The sequence below is a fragment of the Chiloscyllium punctatum genome, chromosome 2, assembly GCF_047496795.1.
Source record: "Chiloscyllium punctatum isolate Juve2018m chromosome 2, sChiPun1.3, whole genome shotgun sequence".
Lineage (NCBI taxonomy): Eukaryota > Metazoa > Chordata > Chondrichthyes > Orectolobiformes > Hemiscylliidae > Chiloscyllium > Chiloscyllium punctatum.
In genome coordinates this window covers 154,378,333-154,392,383 of record NC_092740.1, presented here as the reverse complement: position 1 = coordinate 154,392,383, position 14,051 = coordinate 154,378,333, and the positions used below count along the sequence as shown (strand labels likewise).

The 14,051-nt window shown below is 40.3% G+C and overlaps 1 protein-coding gene across 1 annotated transcript in view; it reads left to right on the top strand.

Moving 5' to 3' along the window:
* LOC140492007 (very low-density lipoprotein receptor-like) overlaps positions 1-13,600 on the top strand; it is a 54,815-nt gene extending 41,215 nt beyond the window's left edge. Inside the window, exons 19-29 of the mRNA XM_072590601.1 lie at positions 505-621; positions 698-823; positions 2,248-2,419; positions 3,819-4,040; positions 7,958-8,076; positions 8,156-8,295; positions 8,759-8,900; positions 10,038-10,187; positions 11,685-11,792; positions 11,976-12,056; positions 13,482-13,600. Coding sequence (XP_072446702.1) covers positions 505-621; positions 698-823; positions 2,248-2,419; positions 3,819-4,040; positions 7,958-8,076; positions 8,156-8,295; positions 8,759-8,900; positions 10,038-10,187; positions 11,685-11,792; positions 11,976-12,056; positions 13,482-13,588 — 1,484 coding nt within the window. The 3' untranslated portion in view covers positions 13,589-13,600. The remainder of the gene's footprint in view (positions 1-504; positions 622-697; positions 824-2,247; positions 2,420-3,818; positions 4,041-7,957; positions 8,077-8,155; positions 8,296-8,758; positions 8,901-10,037; positions 10,188-11,684; positions 11,793-11,975; positions 12,057-13,481) is intronic.
* The last annotated feature ends 451 nt before the right edge of the window (positions 13,601-14,051 follow it).

Genomic DNA, 14,051 nt, shown 5'->3' with positions numbered 1-14,051 from the left:
TCAGCATCTGCAGGTTGGTCTGCTGTAATGTAATATTATATTCCTCTGCAGCCCTGTGCTATAGGAAGTTGTTCTGTACAAGATCACCATTTTGCTAAAAAATGCTATACCAGTTTAGTAGAAAGTTTTGTTAGTCATAAGGTCCACAATTCATTGCTATGGTGTGTTAAAATAAGTTTCATACCAGAAAAATCTCCTAAGAATTGCATCTCCAGATGCTGTGAGAACTGTTTCAAGCATTCCCTGATATTGCAGATGTCTAGTATCTTGCATACTCTGGTTTTTTGTAAATGTACAATTCTCAATGTTTAAATGTCCATATTGGCTGCATGAACCAAAAGAATCAAATAGTCATTTACAATGCTGCCACAGTCCTCAACAAAAAAAGTATCCTTTTTTTAAACTTTAGCAGGAGAAAGAATGATTTGTCAATTGTGCTGATAGCAGCTTTGGACTGAGTGATCCTGAGGAGTGGAGTACTAAATCTTTGTTTTTTGTTTTTAGATGTGAATGAATGCATGCTCAACAATGGAGGTTGTTCTCATCTCTGTCATGATCTTGTCATTGGATATGAATGTGACTGTCCTGTTGGCTTTCAATTGGTTGGTCGAACCTGTGAAGGCAAGTTGAACTGTTTGTGTTTGTGTTTGTCAACTGCTTTGAAAGCTTCATTAATTTAAATGTTGGTTTACTTTAGACATTGATGAATGTCAAAATTCTGGGATGTGCAGCCAGATTTGTGTGAACTTGGAAGGAAGTTACAAGTGTGAATGTCATTCTGGATATCACATGGACTTGACTAATTCCATTTGCAAGGCAATAGGTAAGACTCAGCATGATTTGCTCTTAAAAGAATTGTTGGTCTCACTGTGCAAATTTTCTTTAACAGTTAGAATTACTTTAAACTCTAGTAAAAAGTCCCTGTTCTGTTTGCCACCTCTAATTACCCCCTGTATCTTCATGCTGTTTCATGCACCTCTCTCTCTCTCTCTCTCTCTCTCTCTCTCTCTCTCTCTCTCTCTCTCTCTCTCTCTCTCTCTCTCTCTCTCTCTCTCCTCTTCCCCCCTCTCTCTCTCCACACTGAAATATTTTAAAATGCCAGTCTCTGATCATCCACTGACTTTCCCTTGTTTCTTGGCCTGTTCTGGATCTCACTATCTCTGTAATTAGTCTTCAGTTGAGGGTACTGATGTTTGAGATGAGTGTTCTCTGAATTTGAAATGAACATGACTATAATCCCTCTGATCCTTAACTGAGATCTTACTAATCCAACTCCTAGCTAACTTGCTACTGTTGCTTCTAAGATGTAATCCAATTTGTTTCATTATCCAAATCAGATCGAAAAGGGTAATCGATATGCAGACCAAAATAACAAGGAAATCTACATCCTTGCTATGTCTTGTCTACTGACCCACAACAAATGGAGCTGATTGTTAATTACTTTCTGAAATGGCCACTCCACTCAAGGAGTTGGATGACAAATGCTGACCTTGCAGTTAATACCCACTGCCCTTAAGTTTATATTTAGATTATTCTTTAAGTGTCTACAGAACACCAGGGCACTGCAGTGATTTCCATATCTTCTGTCTCCTGCTCAACTGTAAAAGTTGTTTCTCCTACCACCACTTTTGGATGACTTTCACTCACTGTTCATGTTTAACACAGAGTAAGCATTGTAATCAGGATACTTACAACAAAAATCAATACATTCTTTAGGGGGGAGAAATCTCAAATATTTCATGCTAGTTTAATGGTAGTGGGGATGTATCCATTTTGATCAGTCCTGTTTTGCTGTTTGCAGATAAATGTTTTACTGAAGACAATGAAACTAAATCATTACTCTACAGGGTGTCTAAGAATCAAATATGCAACAGATAATCATCCTTGCAGTAGAATGTTTAAAACATGAGTTGAATGAATCAGGTGTTTTACTTCTGAACAGCAAGAATAAATAAGTTGGGAACATTCATTGGCAATAAAATGAAACCCTCCAAATGGCTAAGTTGCTGCAGGCCAGATGGGGACAACCTATTAGCTATAAATTTGTTCAATGTGATGGAGTAAAGGATTTGGTTTCATAGGATCTGTAATATTCAACATCACTCTAATTTAGGCTTATAGAGACCGTTTTAAGATTTACTGATTTTTGAGGGAAAAAAAACTTTATTTCCTGGCAGTAAATAAAAAGGCCTGTTGTGATGTTTAAAATTGTGGATTATTCACTTTGCTATTGCAAACCTGGCACAGGAGAGGAACCTAATTTGATCTTCACAAATCAGCATGACATCCGGAAACTAGGACTGCATCGTTATGAGTATACCCAGGTTGCTGTGCAGTTGAGAAATGCTGTAGCACTGGATATTGATATTGCTGAAGACAGAATTTTCTGGACTGAATCAAGCCAGCATGCAATTCTTAGGTAACTTGCCACCTTGAACTTTATTCTGCATTGCAAACATTTTTACTGTTACTTTTGGGCAACTATATGTAAAAGGCTGGTTGCTTGTTGCAAATGTGCTTTTTTTTACTTATTTGAATCCCACATGGTTGTCTTCAGGCACTAGTCAATAAACTTGTTTGAGATGCAGTATGCCAAACAGCAGTTCAAATAATAAATTCTCCTACGACAAGCTAGTTTAAAAACTAAACTGTAGATGCTGGAAATCAAACAGTTGGAGAATCTCAGCAGGTCTGGACAGAGTCAAGAGTCCAGTGACCCTTCAGGGTGGTCTCTATTGACTCTGCTTTCTCCATAGATGTTTCCAGACTTCCAGAGTTTGTCTAGCAAGCTTTTTAAACCACTTATTACTCTATATATCTCAGATGTGCAGAAACAACACTAGACGTGGAATGTAACACCAGCATGTTTTCCTTTATTAAATAGTCTGGTGTTTACTGATCAGACTGGGCTGAGCTTAAGGATAAAACTGTGCCTTCCATGAGAAATATGGACTCAGTCATACAGCACAGACAAGGTCTTTTGTCAAACACATCCAAACATCACAGGAGAAATTGAGGACTGCAGATGTTGATCAGATGTGGTACTAGAAAAGCACAGCAGGTCAGGCAGCATCTGAGGAGTAGGATGCTGGCTGACCAAACATCCAAATCTGACTTAGTCCCATGGGTCAAGTTTGGCACATCCCTCAACTCTTCCTATTTGTATAGCCCTTCAGATGTCTTTGCAATTTTGCAATTGTACCCACCACTCCACTTTGTGTGTCTGTCTCCCAGGAACATCCTTGGGTCTTGAGAGCATCCTGCAGTTTAACAACCTCCCTATAAAAGGATACCAGAATTGTATTTGATATTTTAAAAGTAGCTTCACCAGCACACTGTACAACCACAACATAACCTCCTAACTCAAACACCTGTTTTGACCCATGAATGTCAGTATACAAAATGCTGCCTTCACCCTGTGACTCTTGCATGACTGCAAATAACTTAATGTACTGATTTTGTACAAACTGGTGTCATTGATATAGTTACCAGCCTGACTCCACTAATAAACACAAATCCCAATGTCAGTACTTAAATACATCTTAGCTGTTACCAGAGTGCTGCGCTTCTGTTCCGAATCAGTTAAAATGAGCCTTTTTCTGTTTGGGTACCAACGTTGTGGCATGAAGAAGCAGGAGCTTATCCAGTGCCCTGAATAACTTTGCTTTCAGAGGCCACCAAAGTAGGTCAGTTAGTCATTGTTTTTAGGACACTGTGCACTCCAGCAAAAGTGTGCCATGCCTTGAGTTTAATGAGACAATTCAAAGTTTTTTCCCCTTGAATACAATTTGGAGTCTAAACCAGTAACTCTCTTCCAGTATGTCCATGAATGAAGGGGAACAATCGTCTATGATTACCAAAATTGAAGATGTGGATGTTCCAGCAGGAATTGCAGTGGATTGGATCTACAAGCATATCTATTGGACTGATTGGGGTTCAAAGACCATATCTGTGGCCACATTTGATGGAACTAAAAGGAAGACACTCTTTGACACTGAATTAAGGGAACCAACTTCTGTTGCAGTTGATCCAATTACTGGGTACTGGTCTTTGTACTCTCTTTAATGTGTAGCTTGTGCATGTTGATCTGTCTCCTGAATAGAATAATGTCATGATCATGTGGACTTGTAAATTCTAAAGCTGTTTATTCAGTCTTTTTGCCCTTTTGACAACTGTAATCAATGGAGTGGGAAGAAAAAATTACTGTCAAACATCCCAAACTTTTTAAATCCTACAATCTTTATAATGTGGGAACAGGCCACTTTGGCCCATTGAGTTCAGTTAATCTGATTAGCATTCTACCCAAACCCACCCCTTCATCCTATCTTTGTAATCCTGCATTCCCCATGGTTAAGACCATAAGACATAGGAGTGGAAGTAAGGCCATTCGGCCCATCGAGTCCACTCCGCCATTCAATCATGGCTGCTGGGCACTTCAACTCCACTTACCCGCATTCTCCCCGTAGCCCTTAATTCCCCGAGACAACAAGAATCTATCAATCTCTGCCTTGAAGACATTTAGCGTCCCGGCCTCCACTGCACTCTGCGGCAATGAATTCCACAGGCCCACCTCACTCTGGCTGAAGAAATGTCTCCGCATTTCTGTTCTGAATTTACCCCCTCTAATTCTAAGGCTGTGTCCACGGGTCCTAGTCTCCTCACCTAACGGAAACAATTTCCTAGCATCCACCCTTTCCAAGCCATGTATTATCTTGTATGTCTCTAAGTCTCCCCTTAATCTTCTAAACTCCAATGAATACAATCCCAAGATCCTCAGCCGTTCCTCATATGTTAGACCTACCATTCCAGGGATCGTCCGTGTGAATCTCCACTGGACACGTTACAGTGCCAGTATGTCCTTCCTGAGGTGTGGGGACCAAAACTGGACACAGTACTCCAAATGGGGCCTAACCAGAGCTTTATAAAGTCTCAGTAGCACAAATGTTTTTATTCCAACCCTCTTGAGTCTGCGCTTAAGAAAGCGAATGCGATGTTGTCACTTATCTCAACCTGCATGTTGACCTTTAGAGACTACTCGACTAGCACTCCCAGATCCCTTTGTACTTTGGCTTTATTAATTTTCTCACTGTTTAGAAAGTAGTCTGTGCTTTTATTCTTTTTGCCAAAGTGCAAGACCTCTCATTTGTTCACGTTAAATTCCATCAGCCATTTCCTGGACCACTCTCCCAACCTGTCTAGATCCTTCTGCAGCCTCCCCACTTCCTCAGTACTACCTGCCTGTCCACCTAAGTCTGTATCATCGGCAAACTTCGCTAGAATGCCCCCAGTCCCTTCATCCAGATCATTAATATATAATGCGAACAGCTGTGGCCCCAACACTGAACCCTGCGGGACACTGCTCGTCACCGGCTGCCATTCTGAAAAAGAACCTTTTTATCCCAACTCTCTACCTTGTCAGACAGCCAATCCTCAATCCATCCCAGTAGCTCACCTCGAACACCATGGGCCCTCACCTTGCTCAGCAGCGTCCCGTGTGGCACCTTATCAAAAGCCTTTTGGAAGTCTAGATAGACCACATCCACTGGGTTTCCCTGGTCTAACCTGCTTGTCACCAACAGGTTTGTCAGGCATGACCTCCCCTTAGTAAATCCATGTTGACTTGTTCTAATCAGACTCTGCTCTTCTAAGAATTTAGAAACCTCATCCTTAATGATGGATTCTAGAATTTTACCAACAACCGAGGTTAGGCTAATTGGCCTATAATTTTCCATCTTTTGTCTTGATCCTTTCTTGAACGATGGAGTTACAACCGCGATCTTCCAATCATCCGGGACTTTCCGTGACTCCAGTGACTCTTGAAAGATCTCAACCAATACCTCCGCTATTTCCTCAGCCACCTCTCTCAACTCTAGGATGTATCCCATCGGGGCCAGGAGATTTATCAATTTTAAGACTTTTTAGCTTTTCTAGCACTATCTCCTTTTTTTTTCGTAATGACAACCATACTCGACTCCGCCTCCTGACTCCCTTTAATTGTTGGGATATTATTCATGTCTTCCACTGTGAAAACTGACGCAAAGTACTTGTTAAGTTCTCCTGCTACTTCCTTATCTCCCATCACTAGGCTTCCAGCATCAGTTTGAAGTGGCCCAATGTCTACTTTTTGCCTTTCGTTTATTTCTTATGTATTGAAAGAAACTTTTTACTATCTTTTTCTAATATTACTGGCTAGCCTACCTTCATATTTGATCCTCTCCTTTCTTATTACTCTTTTTGTTATCCTCTGTTTGTTTTTGTAGCCTTCCCAATCTTCTGATTTCCCACTGCTCTTGGCCACTTTATAGGATCTTTTTTTTTTCTTTAATAAATTTCCTGACTTCCTTTGTCAGCCATGGCTGTCTAATCCCTCCCGGGATAATCTTTTTTTTCTTGGGGATGAACCTCTGTACAGTGTCCTTAATTATACCCACAAACTCTTGCATTTTTGCTCTACTGTCTTCCCTGCAAGCCTCTGCTTCCAGTCTATTTTTATCAGTTCCTCTCTCATGCCCTCATAATTACCTTTTTATTTAACTGTAACACCACTACATCCGATTTTTGCCTTCTCCCTTTCAAACTCCAGACTGAACTCTACCATATTATGATCGCTGCTTCCTAAGGGTTCCCTTACTTTAAGATCTTTTATAAAGTCTGGTTCATTGCAAAGCATTAGGTCCAGAATAGCCTGCTCCCTTGTGGGCTCCATGACAAGCTGTTCCAAAAAGCCATCCTGTAAGCATTCCATGAATTCCCTTTCTTTGGATCCACTGGCAACATTATTTACCCAGTCCACCTGCATATTGAAGTCTCCCATGATCACTGTGACCTTTCCTTTCTGACATGCCTTCTCTATATTTCCCGGTACATGTTGCGTGCCTGCTCCTGACCACTGTTAGGAGGTCTGTACACAACTCCAATTATGGTTTTTTTTTGCCTTTTGTGGTTCCTCAATTCCACCCACACAGACTCCACCTCATCTGACGCTATGTCATTCAGTGCCATAGACTTAATATTGTTCTTAACTAACAAGGCAACCCCACCCCCTCTGCCGACCTCCTGTCTTTTCGATAAGTTGAAAATCCTTGGAGGTTTAACTGCCAGTCCTGACCCTACCGGTAACCAAGTCGCTGTGATGCCTACCACATCATAGTGACAGATTATGATCTGTGCCATTAGTTCATCTGCTTTATGAATGCTACGCTCATTCAGGTAAAGTGCCTTAATGCTAACTTTCTTATCATTAGAGATATTGGAAGTCATATGTCCTAAGTTATCCTTGCTTTTTTTCTGTATTCCCAGTCTGCCTCCATTTTAAATCCACCTGGACACATGCTATCCTGCTGCATGTCTTTCCATTTTAACGCCATACTCCCTGTTGCTTTCACTCCCCACCCCAACTCAGACGTTTAAAGTCCGAACATTGGTACCTGATCGGTTCAGGTGGAGATCGTCCCAACGGTTAATCCATCTAGTCTAGATCCCTGGGCATTTTAGCGTGGCAAATCCAACCAGCCAGCATATCTGACTGTGAGAGGAAACTGCACCTGGAGGAAACCCACACAGACATGAGGAGAATGTGCAAACTTCAGTCACCCAAGAGTGACTTTGAACCTGTAGTTGTGAGGGACAAGAAATTTTGGAAAACGTATCTTTTGTCCTAAGTGAAGGACTGATTATAAAGAAGCCAGATTAAGATATGGTGGGGGAAAAAAAATCAAGGTCTGTTTGGAATATGGCCCAAATTTGAGTTTAGTAATTACTTACTAGTTCTCAGCCAAAATCTGTTCTTGCTGGAAACTGGCTAAACCTGTTTTGTCATACAATTTACACGGTAAAGACAAGAAGTTTCCCAACTGCTTTGCAGAATTAACAGTTCATTGCTTGAACTTCATTTAAAAGTCAAAGTTTGAGCGCCTTGAAAATTGTTTCTATTGACTGACTGTTTTTGTTTTTGAAGGTTTATGTACTGGTCAGACTGTGGTGACCCAGCAGTGATTGAAAAAGCAGGAATGAATGGTGCTGACCGGCAGCGTCTTGTGACCAAAGAGATTCAGTGGCCAAATGGCATTGCACTTGGTAAGGATACTTTTACAGGGGATTAAAAGTGCATACATGCTTTTATTGACAACTAGCTTAACTCTAACTTTGTCCATAGATCTTGTGAAAAGCCGCTTGTATTGGGTTGATTCAAAGCTGCACACAATATCAAGTGTAGGTCTAAGTGGCCAGGATAGAAGAACGGTGTTGTGGTCATTGGAATTCCTCATTCATCCTTTTGCTGTCTCTGTATTTGAGGTAATGCTTTATTTCCATCCATTTTATTAACATTTTCCAATATTATTTGATAAAGGCATTTCAACTTCGTGAAATGGAGGCTTGCTGACTGATCCTTGTAGGATTAAGCAACATACTATAAATTCACTGACTTTTTACCCAGTGTCTCTCCGCCAGGCTGTAGTGCAACAGGTTTATTTGAAATTGCAAGCTTTCAGTGCTGTTGCTTCAGGTAAAGGAGCAGTGCTCAAAGTTTGATTTTCTTTCAAATAATAAACCATTGGACTAAGTCTGGTATAGTGACTTTTCACTTTGTCCAGCCCAGTCCAACACTGGCCCCTTGTGGCTACAATCTTTATTCCTTCGATGGAAAAAATTGGAAAACCATATAGAACAGATCTGGATTAAAATAAATGAAATGCACTCTGGAAAGGTACTGAGATGTCTAGATTTTGTCTCCGTGCTGAAAATGATCTTGTTCCAGGACAATGTCTTCTGGACTGATGCAACAAGCAAAACCATTTATGGAGCCAATAAGTTCACAGGAAAAGATGTGAAGGTGTTGGCTTCCAACCTTCATAAGCCACGTGACCTCACTGTTTATAATGAACTGTTGCAGCCATCTGGTAAGTTTTTTTTTTTTATTAATAGATTTCAACCCACAAAAGGAAATTCTTATCTGCACTCCTCCTTTTCACTCTTATCTTAATGGATCTAATCAAGCTCAGAGGGGGGAGGGTGGAGAGTTAGGCATTGCAGCCTCTTGATCCTGCTTTGTCATAGGGAGTACTGAGTATGTTTAGTGCCCTTTTAAAATTTAGCATTTCATTTTGGAGGCAGTTCAGAGCAGGTTTACTTAGGATGAACCCTGGTATACAAGGACTGTCTTATGAGCAAAGGCTAAACAATATGGGACTCTACTCTGGAGTTTAGAATTAGTTTATCTCATTGAAATAGTCAAGCTGTTTTTGCGTTCTTGATGAAGGCAGAGGTGTTTGTCCCCCCTGCATGGGACAGTCTGGGACCAGAGGGCATAGTCACTGAATAAAGGAATGCCAATTTAAGATACAGGAATTTGAAGGTTGTGCTTACACAATCCTGGTCACAGCTATAGGGAACTAGTGTATTTTCATGATGTAAGTTCTTGATTAGTCATGGAATTGATGGCTATGGGCAGATTTGGGAAAGTGGATGCGTAATATTGGATCAGCCATGCTCTTTAGTGGGGAAGGGGCTGAACAGCCTACACCACCACCTCTTTCTTATGCTGTAGTGAAATCCTAGCCCCACACTTAAATCAACCCCTTGTTTCTGGTCTTTGCAAATTCTTTTTATCGTCGAGCCACTTGTTTGGTTCTATTAGACTATTAACATACACACTTTTGGAATCCAGGAATTTCAGGAGTACGTCATTCTCACCTCCCCTCATGTTGGGAAAAAGATTTTGGGGCATTGACAAAAGTGCTCCTTTAGGGAAAATACTTCAGTTTCTGGACCTTTCATCATTTTTTTTCTCTCTTCCTAGAACTCACCTTGCTGGGCAGTGGAAGTGGTTTTAAACTCATCTCCTCACTTAGTGGACAGTTTTTGTACTTTTAAGATTTTCATGCAATAGCTTGCTTTCCCAACTTGAAATTGTTCTGGGCAGCATACTTTTTTAATTAATAGACTTTCATTTTGATCTCCCTTGGTTTCACACCACTTTATCTAAATAATATGGCTCCATTTCTGCATTCATGAATTGATCTATAATTTGTTCATAGGTAAAAATTGGTGTAATAAAAGCTTAAAGAATGGTGGCTGTGACTTCATGTGTCTCCCTGCACCTTGGTTCAACAGTCAGTCACCAAAATATACCTGTGTGTGTCCATCTGGAAAGGAACTGGAGCTGAATGGAAAACACTGTAGAATAGGTAAACTCAATCAATCTATAATAGCTAGCACCAACTTTTTTTGTATTCCTCCTTTAGAATATACATGGAATCCATTGAAAATAAAGTGGATAAAGTATTTGAATTTTTCATAACTGGGTTAAACAGGCTGGAAAGGCTTCATCCAGTGAGATGTGGCACCTACTATAATTTTTACCTTGTAACCACTTTCATTGGGCTATAAAAGTTGTGGGGGAATTAGGATCTGAAATCATCAACTTTGTTCTCAAACACTTCAAGTGGTTGCAACCGTGACTATGGTGTAAAGGCTAAACCAGGAAATTGGGATAATGAATTCAATACTACAATTAAAAGTCTGAAGTGGTGATAGTATCCTTGGGTAACACTTGGTGTCATGGAGTGACACTCTACAAGGCATAAATATCACCAGGCAGACACCATTAAACATTACTGGAGTTGTGACTAGTTATATCTGGTTTTGTGTATATAATATGAAAACAGCTCTACAGAAGTGCCTGAAACCAGTTCTTCAACCTTGCCTTTGGGTTCAAGACCAACTGCTCACAAACTACATGACAAGGGTGAGATGCTAGGCCATTGGCCTGAAATGACCAAAACTCTGGAGACTTTACTTCCCATCTACCATACAAACTAACTTTTAGTTCACTGAATTGAAATGGTGAGGCAGATAACTGTTTTCTAAATAGAGCAGCATATCTTGGACAGCTATATTCAAATATTGGTACAATTTGCTGCACTTTTTTGTATTCATCTGAAGTTGTGCAATTTTTATATCAAGTTTGTGCTGTTTAGTCTCCATTTTTGAAGGTGAATTCTGGCTTATTTTCTTAATTCTATTACCCTTTAAATCTCAGTAAGATGTCCTTTTTAAATGGTTGGGGTTCAAAACTTTAAATCTGGAAACTGTCTTCAAATGCAAGTTTGTATAGTTATCAATAGTACAGAAGGATGCTGTTTCCACCATCATTCTGAGCTCTGATCTACTTGATTCTTGCTTTATTTCAATTTATGGCAAACTAAAGCACTTAACATGAAATATCAGCATTTTATTGAAATCAAATGTGTAAGATGACCATTTTGATTGCTTTTAAGGATAGAAGTCAAAACACCTGGAGGACAAATCTGGTCTACATCTGGGTGCTGACATATTTCTAGCTTCGAACAGAAATTCAGGCCTGGCTCTGGCTTCAATTGAGTCAAGTAGGGTGTAGTATCCTGATCACTCCACTCTACTCCAGTTGGCTTGCTTGACCCTGCAATATTAGACTGTTCAGCTGAGTCTTTCGATGTGATTCCATGAAGTGGTTTAATTTGGACAAACGAGTGTCTTTGTGCATGTGCTCCATGACTAACTTTCTCAGGACTGTGGGATGATCTTTTAGAGGGTTGGTGCAGACTCAATGGGTCAAATGTCCCCCTCTTTGCACTGTAGGGATTTGAAAAAGTTAGAATCCCAGGTTTAAGATGCAATAGGTAATATTTTCTTTCTTTTCTCAGCAAATGTACATCTATCTACCGCAACACTGTCTACAGCAACACTGTCTACTTTATCCTCCAGTACCATTAAATATCCATCAACTGAACAGCATACTGTGACTGCTAGAGGTAATGTGATTAACTCCTGATGCAAAAAAAGCAACCTGTATTAAGCCAAATAGTTGGTAACTAAATTAGTGTAATTGGCTCACTCCACAATTAGCATTATGTAAGCAATATCTTATGCTGCTTTCTTCCCCAATGGGGTTAGATTTAAGAATTGGAATTTAGCTATCACTTCTGTTTCTGTAGGGAGAGATTCAAGCGTTACACTTGGTAAAGTCAACAAATCGGAGAGTGGCTCTGTGGCTGGTTGGATTGCACTGGCCATATGTAAGTATTTCTAAATGGGAAAACACACAAAGCCTCCTCTCATCTTAGAATGTCATATCGTTGGAGAGGCAAGGACTGATTTGAGGATAGTCCAACATGGCTTTGTGGGAAATTGTCCCTCAAACCAGAGGTGTTTGTTTTTGTTTTGGAGTAACACTGGATTGAGGACAGCAGTAGATGTGATCTTTTATGGACTTCAGTAAGGTCTTCAAGATTCCTCATGCTGGATCTTGTGGAATACAGGGAGAACTAGCTATTCAGATAGTTAAAAATCAAAGCTACAGTCCAACAGGTATATTTGGAAGTACTAGCTCTCAAAAGCTATACTCCTGAATAAACCTCTTAGACTATAGCCCAGTGTTGTGATTTTTAACTTTATCCACCCCTGTTCAACACCAGCATCTCTGCATCATATTTGGATATGCAACTGGCTCAAAGGTAGACAGGGTAGTGCTGGAGGGTTGCCTTGTCAGACTGGAGGGCTGTGACCAGTGATGTGCCACAAGGATCACTGCTTTTTGTCATTCAATGATTTGGATGTGAACAAGGTATGTTAAAGTTTGCAGATGACACAAGTTGAAGGTGTAGTAGACAGTGAAGGTTACCTCAGTACAATGGAATCTTGATCCAATGGGCAGAGAAGTGGCAGATGGAGTTTAATTTGGATAAATGCACTTTAGAAAGGTGAATCAGAGTAGGACTTAATGGTATGGTCCTGGAGAGTTTTTTGCTGAAGAGAAACCTTAAGTGAAGATTCATAATTCCTTGGAAGTAGAGTTGCAGGTAGATTGATAGTAAAAGCATTTTGGTATGCTTTCCTTTATTATTGGTCAGCATTAAGTAGAGATGATGGGAGGTTATGTTGTGGCTCTAGAGGACATTGGTTTGGCCACTATTTGAATAGTGTATGAAATTCTGGTCTCCCTCTATCAGAAGGATGTTGAGAAACTTGAGGGTTCAAAAAAGATTTCTAAGGATGTTGCCAGGGTAGAGGATTTGAGCTATAGGGAGAGGTTGAATAGGTTGGGGCTGTTTCCAGGGAACATCAGGCCAAGAGGTGACCTTGAGGTTTTTAAAATCATGAGGGACAAGGGGTAAATATCATTCCCCCAGGAGTTCAAGACTAGAGGGCATAGGTTAATGTGAGAGGAAAGATTTGAGACCTGAGGGGTAGTTTTTTTTTCCCCAGGGTGGGGTGTGTATGGAATGAATGGCCAGAGAAATGGTAGAGACTGTAACTTCAAGATTTAAAAGGCATCTGGATGGGTAAATGAATAGGAAAGGTTAGAGGTGGGACTGGATTAATTTAGGATATCCACTTAACATCAATGAGTTGAATTGAAGGGTCTGTTTCCATGCTGTATGATCAAGAATCTTTTCTGTTCCTTTTGAACTGGAGCCTAATTTATCACTTCTGTATTTCAGTACTCTTGACCATGGCTGTTGTTGCTGGCTACCTGAAGTGGCAAGACCTGAAGAGGAAGACTCAGCAGAACATGTATTTTGAGAACCCAGCCTTTGAGTGTGATTAACTTTTTTTTTCCAAAGGCAAATAAATGCAATTTTACAAACTTGTCTCAACTGTTAGTTGAAAATGTCACTTTCTAGCTTTCCCATTCCAATGAAAGGGTGACTGTCTTTAGTCTTGAGTTTCATACAGTCAGTATGCTTTAGTTTCAACCAAAGCCACAACTAAGATAAATGTTGTGAACAGAACCAGCTACTGCTTCATTTTCAGTGGTGTCAGTTATTGAATCCCCACTACTAATATCCTGGAAGTTGCCACTACCCAGGACACCAATACTATATCAATGTTCCAAAAGCAGATCAGAGACAGTTCTAAGGCCAGTAACATCCCCTGACTCTTCAAAGGCTGTCCATTAGCCATCTCTGGCCCTGATGAAAATGTTAGGCACAGTAACAGCTAGTTAGTCAAACAAGGGGAAGTATCTTTTTAAGTTTGACCTTGTAACTGACAGTGAGAATAAAAGGGAG